Genomic DNA, 23,945 nt, shown 5'->3' with positions numbered 1-23,945 from the left:
ATAAAAATGTATATTATTTCTGTGACTTACAATTTATGATAGTACTAGATATAAATACATTTGTTTAAATAATAAAAAAAAAATTTCCCCATTAAATCTTGCTAAGTTGAAGAGACAAGGATTAATGTTCCAGACCCATCATGGGGAGAGGATCCCAAAGAAATCCCAGGCTCTCATTTAAAAACAGCAGGGTTGCACCCTGGAATCAGGCAAATTAGAAGTAGATTTAACTCTTCTGAAATGGAAACCCAGCCTTGACTCATATCAGTTCCTGATCAGACTAAGGTAACTAGTCCTCAATTTAAATACCTAGCAGAGTAATGGATGAATCCTCTCTGGAGGAAGATATCATATATAGCCTTTAAAATTTTTTATAAACAAAATCTGTAATTTCATACAAAATTAATAAGTGCATTCAAACATAGGGTTACATCACTGAAAATGAAGAGAAAAAAACAAACAGTAGAAACATAGCTCCGGGTGATCCAGATATTGGAATTCATAGACAATGAGTTTAAAACAAAAATTAATATGTTCAAGAAAATAGAAAAAAATGATTGAAAAATTCATTAGAGAATTAGAACCATAAAAAGGAATTTTTATGTAATGAATGCTGTATCAGATTGACAGAAATTTGTTTTGAAGGGCTACTAAATTCAGTTTAACATCTACGAGTTACAGAAGAAGAATTAAAAAAAAAAATTTCAAAAGCAATGAAACAGATCAACCTTCAGATTTAAGAAACATTTAAACCTAAGCAGGATAAATGCTGCCTCTATCTGTTTTGCAGCATTACTTGGTTATACAGATCAGTTAAGATAGATTGTTTGAGAAATCCTTGGTAAGAAACCAATGTAAACTCTATTTTGAAATATATGTAACTCTTTCCTTCAATAGTTAAATGAAGTAAGTGACGAAAACCGAAAGATGGAGATTCAGGCTAAAAGAGTTCAAGCTCGTTTAGATAATTTACAGGTAAGTTGCTTGCTTTTCTCTTGAGACACATGTAAATTTTAAAATAGTTGCCTTTTGGATTTGTTCACTTTTAATATAATTGTTTTTTAATTCATGAATATGTCCTCTTTCAGAGGAAGTACGAATTTTTGACAATACAGAGATTGAAAGGAAATTCCCATGCTGCTCATGAAGTGAAAAGTTTAAAACAAGACAAAATACCAGTTTCAAAAACCTGTAAGGTATGATATGATTGAAAATTTCTCTTGTTCTTTATTCTTTTTTTCTTTCATGTAATGTACTTTTTTAAATGAAAGGATTTACATAATTCCTTTACAGATAAATAACTCTGATTTATTATTTTATTTATATTTTTATTTTATATTTTAATATATTTATGTTTTATAATATGATTTTATTTGCAAAAACTATTTCAGCAGTACTTCAGGCACTGTAACAGTGTGACAGATCACAGGAACTTTTTTTATTAGTATCAGCTTTATTATTCAATGTGTTTTGAGACTCCATAAGCATTGGCTGTTATTCTCCTGTCAAGACTGCAGCCCATCCCTGAATAGGCTCTGTTTCTTTTTTGGGTTTTTTCCCCTCAGAATTTTTTTTAAGGTATATATTGCATGCAACAAAATAATACACAGATCCCTATGTGTACGGTTTAATCAGTTTTTACAAATGCGTACAACCAGGTATAAAATGTCAAAATATAGAATATTTCCACTACGCTAGGAAGTTCCCTTGTGCCCCTTCCTGGTCATACTCTCCTGCTAAAAGCAATCATCAGTCAGATTTCTGTCAGTATAAATTAGATTTTCCTAGTTTAGAACTTCAGTCAATGAAATTGTATAGCATGTGCCCATTTGTGTAAGGCTTCTTTTTCTCAGGATAATGTTGAGTGTATCAGTAGTTTGTTCCTTTGTATTGTTCAGTAGTGTTCTACTGTATGAATATATCACAGTTTATTCTGTTGATAGACACCGGTGGATGGACTTTCTAGTTTTTGTCTGTTATGAATACAGCTGCTAAGAATATTCATGTACAGCCTTTTTGTAGGCGTATCTTTTCATTCCTCTTGGGTATATACCCAGGACTGGAATTTCTGGATCATAATGCAGATACATATTTAACTTTTAAAGAAACTGCTAAGCATTTTTTCCACAGTAGTTATAGCATTTTTTTTTTTTTAAATCTTCATTTTATTGAGATATATTCACATACCACGCAGTCATACAAAACAAATCGTACTTTCGATTGTTTACAGTACCATTACATAGTGGTACATTCATCACCCAAATCAATCCCTGACACCTTCATTAGCACACACACAAAAATAACAAGAATAATAATTAGAGTAAAAAAGAACACTGGGTACCTTTGTCTGTTTGTTTCCTTCCCTTATTTTTCTACTCATCCATCCATAAACTAGACAAAGTGGAGTGTGGTCCTTATGGCTTTCCCAATCCCCTTGTCACCCCTCATAAGCTACATTTTTATACAACTGTCTTCGAGATTCATGGGTTCTGGGTTGTAGTTTGATAGTTTCAGGTATCCACCACCAGCTACCCCAATTCTTTAGAACCTAAAAAGGGTTGTCGAAAGTGTGCGTAAGAGTGCCCACCAGAGTGACCTCTCGGCTCCTTTTGGATTCTCTCTGCCACTGAAGCTTATTTCATTTCCTTTCACATCCCCCTTTTGGTCAAGAAGATGTTCTCCGTCCCATGATGCCAGGTCTACATTCCTCCCTGGGAGTCATATTCCACGTTGCCAGGGAGATTCACTCCCCTGGGTGTCTGATCCCACGTAGGGGGGAGGGCAGTGATTTCTCCTTTCAAATTGGCTTAGCTAGAGAGACAGGGCCACATCTGAGCAACAAAGAGGCATTTGGGAGGAGGCTCTTAGGCACAACCATAGGGAGGCCTAGCCTCTCCTTTACAGCAACCATCTTCCCAAGGGTAAAACTTGTGGTAGAGGGCTCAACCCATCAAACCACCAGACCCCTATGTCTGTGGTCATGTTAGCAACCATCGAGGTGGGGTAGGCGAATACCCCTGCATTCTCCACAGGCTCCTCAAGGGGGCACTACATCTTTTTTTCCTTGTTTTTCTTTTTTTTTTTTTAACTTTCCCTTCTTTTTTTTTTTTTTTTTTTAAATTGTACTTTCGATTGTTTACAGTACCATTACATAGTTGTACATTCATCACCTAAATCAATCCCTGACACCTTCATTAGCACACACACAAAAATAACAAGAATAATAATTAGTGTGAAAAAGAGCAATTGAAGTAAAAAAGAACACTGGGTACCTTTGTCTGTTTCTTTGCTTCCCCTACTTTTCTACACATCCATCCATAAACTAGACAAAGTGGAGTTTGGTCCTTATGGCATTCCCAATCCCACTGTCACCCCTCATAAGCTACATTTTTATACAACTGTCTTCGAGATTCATGGGTTCTGGGTTGTAGTTTAATAGTTTCAGGTATCCACCACCAGCTACCCCAATTCTTTAGAACCTAAAAAAGGTTGTCTAAAGTGTGCGTAAGAGTGCCCACCAGAGTGATCTCCCGGCTCGTTTTGGAATCTCTCTGCCACTGAAGCTTATTTCATTTCCTTTCACATCCCCCTTTTGGTCAAGAAGATGTTCTCCATCCCACGATGCCGGGTCTACATTCCTCCCCGGGAGTCATATTCCACGTTGCCAGGGAGATTCACTTCCCTGGGTGTCTGATCCCACGTAGGGGGGAGGGCAGTGATTTCACCTTTCAAGTTGGCTTAGCCAGAGAGAGAGGGCCACATCTGAGCAACAAAGAGGCATTCAGGAGGAGACTCTTAGGCACAAATACAGGGAGGCCTAGCCTCTCCTTTGCAGCAACTGTCTTCCCAAGGGTAAAACTTATGGTAGAGGGCTCAACCCATCAAACCACCAGTCCCCTATGTCTGTGGCCATGTCAGCAACCCTGGAGGTGGGGCAGGCAAATACCCCTGCATTCTCCACAGGCTCCCCAAGGGGGCACTACATCTTTTTTTTTTTTTTTTTTCCTTGTTTGTCTTTTTTCTTTTTTCTTTTTTTTTTTTAACTTTCCCTTCTTTTTTAAATCAACTGTATGAAAAAAAAAGTTAAAAAGAAAACAAACATACAATAAAAGAACATTTCAAAGAGACCATAACAAGGGAGTAAGAAAAAGACAACTAACCTAAGATAACTGCTTAACTTCCAACATGTTCCTACTTTACCCCAAGAAAGTTACCTAATATAGCAACATTTCTGTGAACTTGTTCCTACTGTATCCATCAGAAATTAACAGACCATAGTCATTCCTGGGCATCCCCAGAACGTTAAATAGCTTATCTTTTCTTCTTGGATTATTGTTCCCCCTTCCTTAATTGCTCTCTATTGCTAGTTCCCCTGCATTCTACATTATAAACCATTTGTTTTACATTTTTCAAAGTTCACATTAGTGGTAGCATATAATATTTCTCTTTTTGTGCCTGGCTTATTTCGCTCAGCATTATGTCTTCAAGGTTCATCCATGTTGTCATATGTTTCACGAGATCGTTCCTTCTTACTGCCGCGTAGTATTCCATCGTGTGTATATACCACATTTTATTTATCCACTCATCTGTTGAAGGACATTTGGGTTGTTTCCATCTCTTGGCAATTGTGAATAATGCTGCTATGAACATTGGCGTGAAGATAGCTGTTCGTATCACTGCTTTCCGATCTTCCAGGTATATACCGAGAAGTGCAATCGCTGGATCGAATGGTAACTCAATATCTAGTTTTCTAAGGAACTGCCAGACTGACTTCCAGAGTGGCTGAACCATTATACAGTCCCACCAACAGTGAATAAGAGTTCCAATTTCTCCACATCCCCTCCAGCATTTGTAGTTTCCTGTTTGTTTAATGGCAGCCATTCTAACTGGTGTTAGATGATATCTCATTGTGGTCTTAATTTGCATCTCTCTAATAGCTAGTGAAGCTGAACATTTTTTCATGTCTTTCTTGGCCATTTGTATTTCTTCTTCAGAGAACTGTCTTTTCATATCTTTTGCCCATTTTATAATTGGGCCGACTGTACTATTGTCATTGAGTTGTAGGATTTCTTTATATATGCAAGGTATCAGTCTTTTGTCAGATACATGGTTTCCAAAAATTTTTTCCCATTGAGTTGGCTGCCTCTTTACCTTTTTGAGAAATTCCTTTGAGGTGCAGAAACTTCTAAGCTTGAGGAGTTCCCATTTATCTATTTTCTCTTTTGTTGCTTGTGCTTTGGGTGTAAAGTCTAGGAAGTGGCCGCCTAATACAAGGTCTTGAAGATGTTTTCCTACATTATCTTCTAGGAGTTTTATGGTACTTTCTTTTATATTGAGATCTTTGGTCCATTTTGAGTTAATTTTTGTGTAGGGGGTGAGGTAGGGGTCCTCTTTCATTCTTTTGGATATGGATATCCAACTCTCCCAGCCCCATTTGTTGAAAAGACCATTATGACTCAGTTCAGTGACTTTGGGGGCCTTATCAAAGATCAGTCGGCCATAGATCTGAGGGTCTATCTCCGAATTCTCAATTCGATTCCATTGATCTATATGTCTATCTTTGTGCCAGTACCATGCTGTTTTGGCAACTGTGGCTTTATAATAAGCTTCAAAGTCAGGGAGTGTAAGTCCTCCCACTTCGTTTTTCTTTTTTAGAGTGTCCTTAGCAATTCGACGCATCTTCCCTTTCCAAATAAATTTGATAACTAGCTTTTCCAAGTCTGCAAAGTAGGTTGTTGGAATTTTGATTGGGATTGCATTGAATCTGTAGATGAGTTTGGGTAGAATTGACATCTTAATGACATTTAGTCTTCCTATCCATGAACATGGAATATTTTTCCATCTTTTAAGGTCCCCTTCTATTTCTTTTAGTAGAGTTACATAGTTTTCTTTGTATAGGTCTTTTACATCTTTGGTTAAGTTTATTCGTAGGTACTTGATTTTTTTAGTTGCTATTGAAAATGGTATCTTATTCTTGAGTGTCTCTTCAGTTTGTTCATTTCTAGCATATAGAAACATTACTGACTTATGTGCATTAACCTTGTATCCCGCTACTTTGCTTAACTTGTTTATTAGCTCTAGTAGGTGTATTGTCGATTTCTCAGGGTTTTCTAGATATAAGATCATATCATCTGCAAACAATGACAGTTTTACTTCTTCTTTTCCAATTTGGATGCCTTTTATTTCTTTGTCTTGCCGGATTGCCCTGGCTAGCACTTCCAGCACAATGTTGAATAACAGTGGTGACAGTGGGCATCCTTGTCTTGTTCCTGATCTTAGAGGGAAGGCTTTCAGTCTCTCACCATTGAGTACTATGCTGGCTGTGGGTTTTTCATATATGCTCTTTATCATGTTGAGGAAGTTTCCTTCAATTCCTACCTTTTGAAGTGTTTTTATCAAAAAGGGATGTTGGATTTTGTCAAATGCTTTTTCAGCATCTATTGAGATGATCAATTGATTTTTCCCTTTTGACTTGTTAATGTGTTGTAATACATTGATTGATTTTCTTATGTTGAACCATCCTTGCATGCCTGGAATGAACCCCACTTGGTCATGGTGTATGATTTTTTTAATGTGTCTTTGGATTCGATTTGCAAGTATTTTGTTGAGGATTTTTGCATCTATATTCATTAGGGAGATTGGCCGGTAGTTTTCCTTTTTTGTAGCATCTTTGCCTGGTTTTGGTATTAGATTGATGTCAGCTTCATAAAATGAGTTAGGTAGTGTTCCATTTTCTTCAATGTTTTGAGAGCGTTTGAGTAAGATTGGTGTCAGTTCTTTCTGGAAAGTTTGGTAGAATTCCCCTGTGAAGCCATCTGGCCCTGGGCATTTATTTGTGGGAAGCTTTTTGATGACTGATTGGATCTCTTTGCTTGTGATGGGTTGGTTGAGGTCTTCTATTTCTTCTCTGGTCAGTCTAGGTTGTTCATATGTTTCCAGGAAATTGTCCATTTCCTCTACATTATCCAGTTTGTTGCCATACAGTTGTTCATAGTATCCTCTTATAATTTTTTTAATTTCTTCAGGATCTGCAGTTATGTCACCTTTTTCATTCATTATTTTGTTTATATGGGTTTTCTCTCTTTTTGATTTTGTCAGTCTAGCTAGGGGCTTGTCAATCTTGTTGATCATCTCAAAGAACCAACTTTTGGTGATATTTATCCTCTCTATTGTTTTTTTGTTCTCTATGTCATTTATTTCTGCTTTAATCCTTGTTATTTCTTTTCTTGTATTTGGTTTAGGATTGGTTTGCTGTTCATTTTCTAGCTTCTTCAGTTGATCCATTAGTTCTTTGATTTTGGCTCTTTCTTCCTTTTTAATATATGCGTTTAGTGCTATAAATTTCCCCCTTAGCACTGCTTTTGCTGCATCCCATAGGTTTTGGTATGTTGTGTTCTCATTTTCATTCGTCTCTATATATTTAGCAATTTCTCTTGCTATTTCTTCTTTAACCCACTGATTGTTTAGGAGTGTGTTGTTTAACCTCCAGGTATTTGTGAATTTTCTAAGTCTCTGATGGTTATTGACTTCTAATTGTATTCCATTGTGGTCAGAGAATGTGCTTTGAATAATTTCAATCTTTTTAAATTTATTGAGGCTTGTTTTATGTCCCAGCATATGATCTATTCTGGAGAAAGTTCCATGAGCACTAGAAAAGTATGTGTATCCTGGTGATTTGGGATGTAATGTCCTGTATATGTCTGTTAAATCTAATTCATTTATCAGATTGTTTAGGTTTTCAATTTCCTTATTGGTCTTCTGTCTGGTTGATCTATCTATAGGAGAGAGTGATGTGTTGAAGTCTCCCACAATTATTGTGGAAACATCAATTGCTTCCTTTAGTTTTGCCAGTGTTTCTCTCATGTATTTTGTGGCACCTTGATTGGGTGCATAGACATTTACGATTGTTATTTCTTCTTGCTGAATTGCCCCTTTTATTAGTATGTAGTGGCCTTCTTTGTCTCTCAAAACATTCCTGCATTTCAAGTCTATTTTATCTGAGATTAATATTGCTACACCTGCTTTCTTTTGGCTGTAGCTTGCATGAAATATTTTTTTCCATCCTTTCACTTTCAGTTTCTTTGTGTCCCTGTGGCTAAGATGAGTCTCTTGTATGCAACATATTGATGGTTCATTTTTTTTGATCCATTCTGAGAATCTATATCTTTTAATTGGGGAGTTTAGTCCATTTACATTCAACGTTATAACCGTGAAGGCATTTCTTGAATCAGCCATCTTATCCTTTGGTTTATGTTTGTCATATTTTTCCCCTCTGTCTATTAATATCCTTTATTGTACCCATACCGAATCTCTTTAGAACTGAACCTTTCTCCACGTCTCTCTGTCCTTTCTTTGTTTCTCTGTCTGTAGGGCACCCTTTAGTATCTCCAGTAGGGCAGGTCTCTTGTTAGCAAATTCTCTCAGCATTTGTTTGTCTGTGAAAAATTTAAGCTCTCCCTCAAATTTGAAGGAGAGCTTTGCTGGATAAAGTATTCTTGGTTGGAAATTTTTCTCACTCAGAATTTTAAATATATCGTGCCACTGCCTTCTTGCCTCCATGGTGGCTGCTGAGTAGTCACTACTTAGTCTTATGCTGTTTCCTTTGTATGTGGTGAGTTGCTTTTCTCTTGCTGCTTTCAGAACTTGCTCCTTCTCTTCTGTGTTTGACAGTGTGATCAGTATATGTCTCGGAGTGGGTTTATTTGGGTTTATTCTATTTGGGGTTCGCTGATCATTTATGATTTGTGTATTTATGTTGTTTAGAAGATTTGGGAGGTTTTCCCCAACAATTTCTTTGAATACTCTTCCTAGACCTTTACCCTTTTTTTCCCCTTCTGGGACACCAATGAGTCTTATATTTGGACGTTTCATATTATCTATCATATCCCTGAGGTCCATTTCGATTTTTTCAATTTTTTTCCCCATTCTTTCTTTTATGCTTTCATTTTCCATTCTGTCATCTTCGAGGTCACTGATTCGTTGTTCAACTTCCTCTAGTCTTGTACTATGAGTGTCCAGAATCTTTTTAATTTGGTCAACAGTTTCTTTAATTTCCATAAGATCATCCATTTTTTTATTTAGTCTTGCAATGTCTTCTTTATGCTCTTCTAGGGTCTTCTTGATTTCCTTTATCTCCCGTACTATGGTCTCATTGTTCATCTTTAGTTCTTTGAGTAGCTGCTCTAGGTGCTGTGTCTCTTCTGATCTTTTGATTTGGGTGCTTGGGCTTGGGTTATCCATATCGTCTCGTTTTTTCATATGCTTTATAATTTTCTGTTGTTTTTGGCCTCCTGGCATTTGCTGAACTTGATAGGGTTCTTTTAGGATGTGTAGACCAATTGAAGTCCTTATCTCTAATTTATCAGATCTACAGCTTCGTGGAGTACACTTTCTCTAACTAACCAGCAGGTGACGTGCACGAGCCACCTGTTCTCCACAAGCCAGTTCTCCCCTGCTTAGCCTTTTTGGTGAGTGGGGGAGTGAGTCTTGTGGGGTCCAATTGGTGTACCAAGCTTGCGTGTGTAGTTGGTGTTGCCTGCCCTGTATATGGGGCGTGTTTCTGGGCAGTCGGGGCGGGGGGTGGCTCTAACAATCAAATCTCCCTGGTGATCCTAGAGTTTTAAAGCTGCTGCAATAGTCTAATCCTTCAGTTCAGTCCTGCCACAGTTTGTCTCTGCCACTGACCCACAAGTCCTTGGTATTGGCGTATGGCTCCTGAGACTTGCAAGTGGGCCCCTCTTTCAGGCCGTGCACCCCGGGTCCTCTGTTGAGGGATGACTGTGCTATGTCACAGGAGAGTGCCGTCCCCCCAGGGCAGTTCTGGGCTGCTGGGCTGTGTAGGGAGGCTCCCAGTCTGCTGAAATGATGGCTGAATGGGGCTTTGTTAATTCACACTGCTCTACCTTCCCAACTCTGGGACAATCAGCTGAGGATGCAGGGAAGGCTAATGTCCACGCCCAGTTTTGTGGTGTGTGCCTGTTATTTGAAGCACTTCCGTCACACTGGGTTGTCTGGGGCAGTTCTGGGCTTTGGGGCTGGCGATGTGCAGGAGTGTTTCCTGTCCACCAGGATGATGGCTGTGAGCGGACACCCCCCTTTTCTTGGGAAGTTGTGGTGTTTAGTGAATTTTCTCAGCCACTGGATTATTGCGTTTTGTCTCAGAGCTCTCCTAGTTCTGCTCTTGACTTGACCTGCCCAAATTGCAAGTCTTTGAAGCTTTCTGTATTGGGCTTCTTAGAGTAATTGTTTTAGAAAAAGAAAAAAGGATTTAAAAAAAAGGGTCCTCCTCAGAGATCTAATGGGTTATTGAAATGCTAAGAGACAAAGCAACCAGGGCCATTAAGGAAAGGTCCACAGGGCAGAGAGATCAGCTTTTCTTCGGGATTTGCATATGCACCTCAGGGCCCTTCCCCTTTCTATGTTCACCAGAACTCCAAAAATCCTCCGCTTTTATTTTGGAGTGTTTCATGTTGTTTTTTTTCTCTATGCCTGTCTCCTCTCTGCTGGGCTGGCTGCTCTCAGATTCTCTGGTGTCTGGTCTCAGTCTGTCTATGGTTGGAGTTTGGATCAGTAGAATGAGATTCCGATAAGGGCTGCCACTGCATTTCTCCCTTCTCCTTCCCGGAGCTGACAGCCCCTCCTCCCACGGGACTGAGCCTGGCAGGGAGGGGCGCGGGTCCCCTGGCCGCAAAAACTTACAGATTTCGCTGATCTCAGCAGTTCCACGTTTTCATGAGTGTTGTATGACGTATGCCCAAAGTCAGATTGCTCTGTGGTGTCCAGTGCACGCAGTTTCTGGCTTTCTACCTACTTTCCTGGAGGAGTAACTAAAACATACAGCTCACCAGTCTGCCATCTTGCCCTGCCTCCATAGCATTTTATTTTCCTACTAACAATGTATGAAAGTTCTGGTTGCTGCACAACTTGTCAACGTTTCATGTTTTCAGTCTTTTTCGTTTTTAACCATTCCAGTGGATGTGTAGTGTTATCTGATTGTGGTTTCCAATCATTTTTGATAAAATCTCTAGTTCTTTAAATTAGAAAAAGTAGAGATTTTATAGTCAGCACTCAACATGATTTATGTTTTCATCTAAAGGCAGTTAAAGCTTAAGAACTATTTGGAGGAAATCGAGGAGGTAAAATTTGCTCTTGCTGTGAATAATGTGTTAATGCACTTATGTAACTTTTTGTTTTCAGTCATCTCATTCTGTTTCTGTGGTTTGCTCTCAGCGTAATGTTGCCTTTTTACTAATTTGCTTTTTTATTTCTCTGTCTTCTCAGATTCTTAAAAACCAATCAAATCTGGCATATAACCAGTCAAATCTACCTTACTTATCTCCCTGCTTGAGGTAGATGTGTAATGAATGCTGAATCAGATTGACAAAAATTTGTTTTGAAGGGCTACTAAATTCAGCCTAATTAAATTTATAAGTTATTTGAGACATTTTGGTCATACTCTTTTTCTTCCCATTTTGGTAGGATCTCTGAGAACAAATTTTATAGAAAAAAATTTTCATATCTTGTTTATAACTCGTTTAATGTAAAGAAGAACAAAGTAACAACTTTTATGGGAAGAAGAAAGTATGAAGTTCCGTAATTGGAACTTTAGTTTTTGAAGACTTTGAACTTGTTATAATCTTTTAGTTATGGGTTGTTCATGTTCTCAAGTTAAGGCCAACTTTACTTTTTATGTTATCAAAGTTGGATGAAGAATTTTTATGAAAATTCTTTATTTTGGTTATAAGGAACGATTTCCTTTTCAATTTCCTTGTTATGATTGGTCTTCTCTCCTCTCCGCCAGAATTTGTCATGTTTTTAATATTAATTTGGAATGTTTGATTTACATTTTCTTTGGTTTGTTTGGAGAAGGTTTGTCCTTTTTTAGGAAAGAGCTTAGGTAAATTATTCTTTAAAAGTTAAGGGCTTACATTTGAAGTTTTATAACATTGTGCACTGAAATACATGTTTGATTTAATTTCTGATATATAGGTTCCGCTTAATGCACAAGTTTATGAGCTTTTAACTACCTTCATGGATTGGATTTCAGATCATCACCTTAGCAAATTCAGACATGAAGAATCTGGAATGGATGGTGAAAAGCCACTATTCAAACTTTCTTCTCAGAGAAATGATATTCAGGAGAAGTGTGTAAAGGTTTGTGTTTTAATTTGAAATATATGACTGAATAGACATGAGGTTTCAAAAAAAAGAAAAGCCTATAGTATATTTCACAAGTGAAAAAAATATCAAAAGAAAATAGATAACTTCGATTAAAAATTGACCATTCCAACAGTCAGTTCTAAAAAGAATTCTTTTCAGACTTAATTAAAATTGATTCATATTTAGTCTTTTCTTACTATGATGGGGATTTATCTTTTTTAAAATAATGTCCGGATATTAAGCACCTAATTACCTTCTGATAATTTGAATGCCCCTCTGTAACTTCTCTCTAGGGAGTAAATTTAGTGACCTGCATATTCAAGCAGTCAGATTCATTTGACACTTTAAATTTTGAATAAATAACTTAACAATCTGATTTTTATTTTCAGTATTTTCTATAATTCGAGCAGTTCACAGACACTCTTTAATTTTTTTTCCTTCCTCCCTGAGGATGCAGGCAGCCAGCTCCTCAGTTCTCTATGCCGCCAGTTCCAGACCTGCCTTCCCAAGCCTATCCCAGTTGGTCCTCCTCCAGGCATAGGGTGGGGGGTAGGGAGGCTGGCCCCAGGGTAGGGTGCCAGAGTTGGGCTTTTGGAAGCAAGGCTGACCCACTTGGGGTTGTTGGAGGAGGGGTAGGGGTAGGGGTGGTTACAGCTTGTCACAGCCACTCCTAACAAACTCTTATATTTATTTTTATACACTTAATTTTCACATCCGTGGTCGAGTTACATACAATTTTGTATCCTGGCTTTTATTTTTCTTACTTAATTTATCGTTTATATTTTTTCATTTGCTCGTGTTCTTTAGTCCATTGAGTAGATACATAGTTCAAGTAACCACATTCCTATTGGTAGACAATTAAGTTTATACTCTTATAAACAATAGCTTTGTGTATATGCTTTTGGAGAGGTATATTTTAAATGATTTTCTTAAGCAGTATCTTAGAAGTGGGATTATTAAATTAAAGGCTTAGAAATATATTTTTTGAGTTTGTGAAATCTTTTAACCCTAATATAATACTTTTTTTTTTATTGAATTCAGTTTTATTGAAATACATTCACACACCATACAATCATCCATGATATACAATCCACTGTCCACAGTATGATAACATAGTTATGCGTTCATCACCACAATTTATCTCTGAACATTTTCCTTACATCAGAAAGAACCAGAACAAGAATAAAAAATAAAAGTGAAAAAAGAACACCCAAATCATCCCCCTATCCCACCCCATTTGTCCTTTAGTTTTTATCCCCATTTTTTTACTCATCCATACACTAGATAAAGGGGGTGTGATCCACAAGGTCTTCAGAATCACACTGTCATCCCTTGTAATCTACATTATTATATAATTGTCTTCAGGAGTCCAGACTGCTGGGTTGGAGTTTGGTAGTTTCAGGTATTTACTTCTAGCTATTCCAATACATTAAAGCCTAAGAAGTGTTATCTATATAGTGCATAAGAATGTCCACCAGAGTGACCTCTCGACTCCATTTGGAATCTCTCAGCCACTGAAACCATCTCGTCTCATTTTGCATCCCCCTTTTGGTCAAGAAGATACTCTCAGTCCCACGATGCCGGGTCCACATTCATCCCTGGGAGTCATACTCTGCGTTGTCAGGGAGATTTACACCCCTGGGAGTCGGGTCCCACGTAGGGGGGAGGGAGTAATATAATACTTTTGAAGCAAAACTAATAAACATCTTTTCACAAATTTTTTATTACTTTTACAAATTGACCTATATTCATTATTAAGGTATTTATACCAAACAGACTTGTAAAGAGAAAAGTAAAAGTCACCCACTGTTAATATTTTTTTAAAACATCCTTTCATTTATCTCTTTTCCAACATAAATCCATATAGGCATTTTATTAAATGGGATCTTATAACATTTGCTTTTTTGTAACTTTTTTTTCACCCCAGAATATATCATGGCAATAAATATAGTTCTAGATGATAATTTTAATGATTTTATGTGCACCATAAATTTAACCATTTATGTTTCAAAAAGTATCTTTGTCTAGGTTAATTTCCTTAGGTTAAATTCCTAGATATACTGTTTCTGGGTCAAAGGAAATACAAATCTTAAATTTCAAATACATATTACCAAATTGTATTGCATATGATTTCTAAAGTGAAGATTTCTGTTGGAGAATTTTTTTTTTGCAAAAATATGATTTTTGGAAATTGTGATGATTTCAGACATCAAAAAATACTGTGTGTATTTTCTATCATTTTATCTTTAGCTTTTGCCTGTGATTGCAGAGCAGCTACAGTGGATGCCATATGTGAATGCCAAACTTCATGAGCCTTTTATAAAGTTTATATATTGGTCCTTAAGGCAGCTGGACAACAGAACACAGGTAATTTATTAAAAGGTATCTATCTTCAAATAACACTCCATTTAGTATTATTTTTCTTGATCTTGTTCTTTAACAATATTATATTTTTACATGTATTCTCTTTATATTTCAGAACTTCTGCTTGCCTCACTTGCTTTATTTACTATCCATCTTCTCTTCTTTCTCCTTTTGTATGTCTCTTATTTCTCCATGACATGGACTTAATAACTTCATTATATAACATGCTTTTTGAGCTTTAAAACTGTATAAATAAGGAGTTTCACTGTGGTAGATTATTCTTAATAACAAAATTTATAGTTTTTTGATTTATCATACTCTTCTGAAAGTAATAGGAATTAAGGATTTCTTGTTTTCTATGTCAGTAAATACTAGCTTAATGGGACAGTGATTATTAAGGTAACCTAATTCATTATAAAAGAAAAATTGTTCCCAGGGTTAAAAAAAAAAAAAGATACATAGTATATGTTACCTACTCACCAAGGGTCATTTTATTTTGAATTCGTGAGATGTATGTGTAGCCTATTGTGCTATATATTGTAGTACGTTAGGAAAACTTATATATTCCCATTTAGGATTGATGAACTTACAACTTTCATTTCCTTAAAAAAAGGAGAAAAACAAATTTGTATTTGGATTGTTTAATCCTAGGTTTTGTTGAATATGGGAACGGCAGTTCATGTTACGTAACAAATCTGTTAATGTTACTGTCTTCTTTCCACAATAAGTTTGTCTTAGCTTACAAAATATAGTTTGTATATTTATTTCTTAAAATGGTTGCCTATATCCTTACTTTCAGCCATGTAAAGTTAGGCTTTAATAAAAATGAAACTTTGTTCTTTCTTCCTTCTAACTATTCTTGTCATTTTCCTTCAGATAATATGTAGTTTAATTTTATCTACAAATATTTTTGAGCCCCTATTATATGTGATATAGACAGTACTTCTGATCTGACCTCTTTTTCTGGTGAGAGTACCATTCATGTGCACATTTTTATGTGAACACGTGTTTTTATTTCTCTGAGAGGAATACCTTTATGCAGTTATTGGGTTGTATGACAGCTGCATGTTTAATTTTTGAAGAAATTGCCAAACTGATTTTCGGAGTGACTGTACCATGTTATATTCCCATGAGTAATATATGAGTGATCCAGTTTTTCCATGCCTTGCCGCCATTTGATGGTAATGTTTTTTTTTTAATTAATTTTTTTATTTTAGCCATTGTCCTTGGTGTTTTAATTTGCATTTCCCTAATGGCTAATGATGTTAAACCACCTTTTCTTGTGCTTATTTTCCACCTGTAGATCCTCTTCATTGTCTTTTGTCCACTTTCTAGTGGGATTTATTTTTGCTGCTGAGTTTTGAGAGTTCTAGGTGCTAGTCTTTTATTGGATATGTGGTTTGCAAATATTTTCTCCCACTCTGTAGCTTGTCTTTTCATCCCCTTAACAGGGTCTTTCATAAAGCAAAGGTTTTTACTTTTGATGAAGTTTAGTTTATCAGTTTTTCCTTTTGTGGACTGTTGTTTTGGTATTATGTCTAAGATCTCATTGCTTAATCCTAGATCCTGAAGATTTTCTCCTTTGTTTTTTTCTAACAGTTTTATAATTTTGCATTTTACATTTTCATCTGTTCTCCATTTTGAGTTAATTTTTGTATAAGGTGTGAAACTTAGGTTAAGGTTCATTTTTTGGCCTGTTGATGTCTAATTACTCCAACACCATTTATTGTGAAGGCCAACTTTCCTCCATTAGTTTGCTTTTGCATCTTTGTCATTTGGGCACATTTATATGGGTCTATTTCTAGGTTCTCTGTTCTATTCCATTGATCTATGCCAGTATCACACATCTTGATTACTGTAGCTATGTAATAAGTTTTGAAATTGGATAGACTGATTCCTCCCACTTTATTCTTCATTTTCAAATTTGTCTTAGCTATTCTAGTTACTTTGCCTTTCCAAATAAGTGTTAGAGTAGTCTTCCCTATAAAACCCTTTTTGATAAGAATTGTATTAAACCTGCATATCAATTTCGGGACAATTGACATCTTTACTGTGTTCAGGCTTCTGATCCATTATTAACATAAATGTTTCTCCATATATTTAGATAGCCTTTGGTAATGTTCATCTGTATTGTGTAGTTTTCAGCATTAAAGTCTTTCACCTATTTTGCTAGATTTTCAGGTGAATATTTCATTTTTTTGAGCAATTGTAATTTGTATTTTATTTTTCATTCAGTGTCCACGTGTTCATTGCTAATTTATTGAAATATAGTTAACTGCTACATTTTTATCTTATATCCTGCAACCTTGCTGAACTCATTTATTTGTTTTAAGAGTTTTCTTAAAGGGTCCTTGGGATTTTCTACATAGACAATCATGTCATCTGCAAATAAAACAGTTTTTATTTCTTTCCTTTTTTTATGTTTTAAGAGGTGTTGCTATTTATGTTTCCTTTAGTTGCAAGACTATTCCTTTGCAATATTTTGTTTAACTGATTTTGAAGGATTTTTATTAATTATTATTTTAGGAACATATATACAACCTAAAATTTTCCCCTTTAACCACATTCAGTCACGTTAGTTACATTCAAGAGGGATGTTGTGCAGCTGTCATCGTCGTCCATTACCACAACTTTTCCATCATGCCCAACAGAAATTCTGTACCAATTAAGCTTTTTTGTTTTAATGCAGTTTTATTGAGATATATTCACACACCATATAATCCATCCAAAGAATGCAATCAGTGGCTCATGGTATCACCACATAGCTGTGCCTTCATCACCACAGTCAATTTTAGAACATTTTCATTACTCCAAAGAAAAAAAAAAAGAGAAAAAAATAAAAAATAAGAAAAGAACACCCAAAGCATCCCAAACCCCATCCCCCCCATTTATTTGTTTATTTGTATTTGTCTTTATTTTATTATTCATCTGCCCAGACACTGAATAATTAAGGGAGTGTCAGTCACAAGGTTTTCACAAACGGTCACCCCATAAAAGCTGTATAGTTATATTATCATCATCAAGGAATCAAGACTACTGGATTACAGTTCAACTGTTTCAGTTATTTCCTTCTATATATTCTAATACACTTGAAACTAAAAAGGAGTATCTATATAATGCATAAGAATACCCTCCAGAATGATCTCCCGACTCTATTTGAAATCTCTTAGACACTGAAAGTTTATTTCATTCCATTTCTTTTCCTCCTTTTGGTCAAGAAAGGCATTCTCCATCCCATGATGCCAGGGCCAGGCTCATCCCCAGGAGTTGTGTCACACTTTGCCAGGGAGACTTACTCCCCTGGGAGTCATGTCCCACATACTGGGGAGGGTAGTAAGTTTATTTGCAGAGTTTGGCATAGAGAGAGGTCACTTCTGAGCAAAAGAAGAGTTTCTCTGAGGGTGACTGTTGGGCATGGTTATAAGTAGGCTTAGCTTCGCCATTACAGAAATAAGCCTTGTAAGGGCAATCTCAAGATTGAGGGCTTGGCTTATTAAATTGGGAGTCCTTAATGGTTGAGAGAATGTCAAGACCTCCCCAGGTGGGGAAGTTTAATATTTCCACATTTTCCCCCCAGCCTCAAGGGGGCTTTACAAATACATTTTTATTCTCTGCCCCAAATACTCTGGAATATGTTAGAGTATTACATTAACCTGTACAGAATAACACGATCTCATTCCCTTTTCTAGGTTCCATGTAAGTACGTTGTTTGAGTAAACTGACTGTACAGGTTAAATTAGATAGTGTGCTACAGAAAATGTAAATTGTACCAAATAAGCATGTCTTCCTTTGGTCTCACACAAAAGATGAAGTTTTGAAATGCAGTCAGTATCATCTTTTACCCTGTGTTCTTATTTACTTTAGTCCTAAACAAGTCTGTTTCATTTGTATCTCTAATTGAAGTCTGGTCTCTTTTTCAGCTACCTTAGCTGTTATATGGAGTAATGCTGACTTTTAGAGCAGCAGAACTCTATCTCTGGGTCTCAGGTGTCACTCAGATATCCAAAGTTCCAGGGAACTACCAGGCTGTACCCAAAGAGCTCAGCATCTCAGAATTTAGAAATAACAGTTAAAATTCAGAAATAAATGTGACTGCTGTAAGAGCTTACAGTCTAGGAATCTTTACAATGAGCCTTACTGAACATTCTGTACTCCTGAATCATCGATTGCCTACTCTCTGCCCAAGTTCTATCCCCTGATACCTATGCTCTCGAATTCAATTCTCAGCATTTGCTCATTATAGTTAGTTTATATTAGTGAGACCATACAATGTTTGTCCTTTTGTTTTTGGCTTATGTCACTCAACATAAGGTCCTCAAAGTTCATTCACATAGTTCCATGCCTCACAACTCCATTCCTTCTTGCAGCCTCTCAATATTCTGTTGCATATAGACACCAGAGTTCGCCCTTCCGTTCATCAGTCAATGTACACCCTTAGGCCACCTCCATTGCAAATTGTGAATAATGCCATCATAATCACCAATGTGCAAATGTCTATTCATGTCTCTTCTTTCCGTTCTTCCAAGTATATACCTAAAAATGGTGTTGCAGGATCATTTGACAACCCTATACCCAGCCTCCTGTGGGACCACCACACTGCCCTCCAGAGGGGCTGCACCATTCCACTTCTACACCAACAGTGACTAGGGATGTATCTTTCTCCACATCTTCTCCAGCATGTATAGCTCTCTGTTTATTTTTTAAACAGTTTAATTTGAAAGAATCCATCGTAAAGTGAACAATCAATGGCTCCAAGTATAATCACATAGTTAATGCATTTATTACCACAATCTATATGAGAACATTTCTTTTCCTTCCACAAATGAAGAAGAGGAAAAAGGGGAAAAAAAATAATAAGAAAAGTAATAATAATAGAAAGGAGAAACAACAACAACAACAGCAAGAATCCCATACCCCTCCCTTTTATCCCCCTCTTATTGACATTTAACTTTGATATATTGCCTTTGTTACAATTAATGGAAGAATATTACAATGTTACTGTTAACTATAGACCCTAGGTTGATTGTATTTTTTCCATATACCATCCCACTTTCAACACCTTAAAATGATGGCATTCTTTTGTTCTGCCTCATGTAAAAACTTTCTTATAGTTGTACATTTAGTTTTGCTAAGATAGGTAGTCCCAGTTTTTATCCTTTGGTGGCATACTTGCCCCTAACCTTCCTCTTTCAACCATACTGACACTCAACTTTGTTCATTATACTTAAAATATGGTGCTCCTATTACAAGTATTATGCTATCCATTTCTGGACTTTTGCAATAAATCCTTTTGGTGCCCAATCTCTACCCTCTTTTCTATTTCCTCCAATGAAGCTTTAACTTCCCCTTCCCTAGCACTCCCTAGCCCCTGGTACCTGTTTTCTTATCTCTCACTCTAAGGATCTGCTTATTCTAAGTTTCATTTGTTCATACAGTATTAGTCCTTTTGTGTCTGGCTAATTTCATGCAATGCAAGTTCATCAAGGTTCACCCATGTCACATGCATCAGAACCTTGTTCCTTTTCATGGCTGCATGATATTCCATTGTATGTATGTACCACATTTTGCTTCTCCGTTTACCTGTTGGTGGACACTTGGGCTACTTCCATCTTTTGGCAGTTGTGAATAATGCTGCTATTTGTGTGCAAATATCTGTTTGTGTCCCTGCTAGGAATTCTTTTGAGTACATACCTAATAAGGGGATTGCCAGGTCATATGGTGTTCCGGTTTACTAATGCTGCTGTTGTGCAAAATAACAGAAATGGATTGGCTTTTTTTTTTTTTTTTAATCTTCATTTTATTGAGATATATTCACATACCACGCAGTCACACAAAACAAATCGTACTTTCGATTGTTCACAGTACCATTACATAGTTGTACATTCATCACCTAAATCAATCCCTGACACCTTCATTAGCACACACACAAAAATAACAAGAATAATAATTAGAGTGAAAAAGAGCAATTGAAGTAAAAAAGAACACTGGGTACCTTTGTCTGTTTGTTTCCTTCCCCTATTTTTCTACTCATCCATCCATAAACTAGACAAAGTGGAGTGTGGTCCTTATGTCTTTCCCAATCCCCTTGTCACCCCTCATAAGCTACATTTTTATACAACTGTCTTCGAGATTCATGGGTTCTGGGTTGTAGTTTGATAGTTTCAGGTATCCACCACCAGCTACCCCAATTCTTTAGAACCTAAAAAGGGTTGTCTAAAGTATGCATAAGAGTGCCCACCAGAGTGACCTCTCGGCTCCTTTTGGAATCTCTCTGCCACTGAAGCTTATTTCATTTCCTTTCACATCCCCCTTTTGGTCAAGAAGATGTTCTCCGTCCCACGATGCCAGGTCTACATTCCTCCCCGGGAGTCATATTCCACGTTGCCAGGGAGATTCACTCCCCTGGGTGTCTGGTCCCACGTAGGGGGGAGGGCAGTGATTTCACCTTTCAAGTTGGCTTAGCCAGAGAGAGAGGGCCACATCTGAGCAACAAAGAGGCATTCGGGAGGAGGCTCTTAGGCACAACCATAGGGAGGCCTAGCCTCTCCTTTGCAGCAACCGTCTTCCCAAGGGTAAAACCTATGGTAGAGGGCTCAACCCATCAAACCACCAGTCCCCTATGTCTGTGGTCATGTTAGCAACCATCGAGGTGGGGTAGGCCAATACCCCTGCATTCTCCACAGGCTCCTCAAGGGGGCACTACATCTTTTTTTCCTTGTTTTTCTTTTTTTTTTTTTAACTTTCCCTTCTTTTTTAAATCAAGTGTATGAAAAAAAATTAAAAAGAAAACAAACAAACAATAAAAGAACATTTCAAAGAGACCATAACAAGGGAGTAAGAAAAAGACAACTACCCTAAGATAACTGCTTAACTTCCAACATGTTCCTACTTTACCCCAAGAAAGTTACCTAATATAGCAACATTTCTGTGAACTTGTTCCTACTGTATCCATCAGAAATTAACAGACCATAGTCATTCCTGGGCATCCCCAGAACGTTAAATAGCTTATCTTTTCTTCTTGGATTATTGTTCCCCCTTCCTTAATTGCTCTCTATTGCTAGTTCCCCTGCATTCTACATTATAAACCATTTGTTTTACATTTTTCAAAGTTCACATTAGTGGTAGCATATAATATTTCTCTTTTTGTGCCTGGCTTATTTCGCTCAGCATTATGTCTTCAAGGTTCATCCATGTTGTCATATGTTTCACGAGATCGTTCCTTCTTACTGCCGCGTAGTATTCCATCGTGTGTATATACCACATTTTATTTATCCACTCATCTGTTGAAGGACATTTGGGTTGTTTCCATCTCTTGGCAATTGTGAATAATGCTGCTATGAACATTGGCGTGCAGATATCTGTTCGTGTCACTGCTTTCCGACCTTCCGGTTATATACCGAGAAGTGCAATCGCTAGAGCGAATGGTAACTCTATATCTAGTTTTCTAAGGAAATGCCAGACTGAATTCCAGAGTGGCTGAACCATTATACAGTCCCACCAACAATGAATAAGAGTTCCAATTTCTCCACATCCCCTCCAGCATTTGTAGTTTCCTGTTTGTTTAATGGCAGCCATTCTAATCGGTGTGAGATGGTATCTCATTGTGGTCTTAATTTGCATCTCTCTAATAGCTAGTGAAGCTGAACATTTTTTCATGTGTTTCTTGGCCATTTGTATTTCCTCTTCAGAGAATTGTCTTTTCATATCTTTTGCCCATTTTATAATTGGGCTGTCTGTACTATTGTCATTGAGTTGTAGGATTTCTTTATATATGCAAGGTATCAGTCTTTTGTCAGATACATGGTTTCCAAAAATTTTTTCCCATTGAGTTGGCTGCCTCTTTACCTTTTTGAGAAATTCCTTTGAGGTGCAGAAACTTCTAAGCTTGAGGAGTTCCCATTTATCTGTTTTCTCTTTTGTTGCTTGTGCTTTGGGTATAAAGTCTAGGAAGTGGCCGCCTAATACAAGGTCTTGAAGATGTTTTCCTACATTATCTTCTAGGAGTTTTATGGTACTTTCTTTTATATTGAGATCTTTGGTCCATTTTGAGTTAATTTTTGTGTAAGGGGTGAGGTAGGGGTCCTCTTTCATTCTTTTGGATATGGATATCCAACTCTCCCAGCCCCATTTGTTGAAAAGACCATTATGACTCAGTTCAGTGACTTTGGGGGCCTTATCAAAGGTCAGGCGGCCATAGATCTGAGGGTCTATCTCTGAATTCTCAATTCGATTCCATTGATCTATATGTCTATCTTTGTGCCAGTACCATGCTGTTTTGGCAACTGTGGCTTTATAATAAGCTTCAAAGTCAGGGAGTGTAAGTCCTCCCACTTCGTTTTTCTTTTTTACAGTGTCTTTAGCAATTTGAGGCATCTTCCCTTTCAAAATAAATTTGATAACTAGCTTTTCCAAGTATGCAAAGTAGGTTGTTGGAATTTTGATTGGGATTGCATTGAATCTGTAGATGAGTTTGGGTAGAATTGACATCTTAATGACATTTAGCCTTCCTATCCATGAACATGGAATATTTTTCCATCTTTTAAGGTCCCCTTATATTTCTTTTAGTAGAGTTACGTAGTTTTCTTTGTATAGGTCTTTTACATCTTTGGTTAAGTTTATTCCTAGGTACTTGATTTTTTTAGTTGCTATTGAAAATGGTATCTTTTTCTTGAGTGTCTCTTCAGTTTGTTCATTTCTACCATATAGAAACATTACTGACTTATGTGCATTAATCTTGTATCCTACTACTTTGCTAAATTTGTTTATTATCTCTAGTAGCTGTATCGTCGATTTCTCAGGGTTTTCCAGATATAAGATCATATCTGCAAACAATGACAGTTTTACTCTTCTTTTCCAATTTGGATGCCTTTTATTTCTTTGTCTTGCCAGATTGCCCTGGCTAGCACTTCCAGCACAATGTTGAATAACAGTGGTGACAGCGGGCATCCTTGTCTTGTTCCTGATCTTAGAGGGAAGGCTTTCAGTCTCTCACCATTGAGTACTATGCTGGCTGTGGGTTTTTCATATATGCTCTTTATCATGTTGAGGAAGTTTCCTTCAATTCCTACCTTTTGAAGTGTTTTTATCAAAAAGGGATGTTGGATTTTGTCAAATGCTTTTTCAGCATCTATTGAGATGATCAATTGATTTTTCCCTTTTGACTTGTTAATGTGTTGTAATACATTGATTGATTTTCTTATGTTGAACCATCCTTGCATGCCTGGAATGAACCCCACTTGGTCATGGTGTATGATTTTTTTAATGTGTCTTTGGATTCGATTTGCAAGTATTTTGTTGAGGATTTTTGCATCTATATTCATTAGGGAGATTGGCCGGTAGTTTTCCTTTTTTGTAGCATCTTTGCCTGGTTTTGGTATTAGATTGATGTCAGCTTCATAAAATGAGTTAGGTAGTGTTCCATT

At 36.9% G+C, this 23,945-nt stretch overlaps 1 protein-coding gene across 13 annotated transcripts in view; it reads left to right on the top strand.

Moving 5' to 3' along the window:
- Positions 1-23,945, top strand: part of CCDC138 (coiled-coil domain containing 138) — a 121,018-nt gene that overhangs the window by 28,627 nt on the left and 68,446 nt on the right. For 12 of the 13 annotated variants that reach the window (XM_037807147.1, XM_037807148.1, XM_037807145.1 and 9 more), the window contains 4 exons: positions 898-975; positions 1,089-1,196; positions 11,989-12,153; positions 14,410-14,526. In XM_037807147.1, the coding sequence (XP_037663075.1) occupies positions 898-975; positions 1,089-1,196; positions 11,989-12,153; positions 14,410-14,526 (468 nt within the window). Of the gene's footprint in view, positions 1-185; positions 286-897; positions 976-1,088; positions 1,197-11,988; positions 12,154-14,409; positions 14,527-23,945 lie in introns of those variants that run through there. The other variant, XM_037807157.1, reaches the window with a different exon arrangement.

Source organism: Choloepus didactylus, chromosome 17 (genome assembly GCF_015220235.1).
Source record: "Choloepus didactylus isolate mChoDid1 chromosome 17, mChoDid1.pri, whole genome shotgun sequence".
Lineage (NCBI taxonomy): Eukaryota > Metazoa > Chordata > Mammalia > Pilosa > Megalonychidae > Choloepus > Choloepus didactylus.
This window is presented reverse-complemented; position numbering and strand designations above follow the sequence as displayed.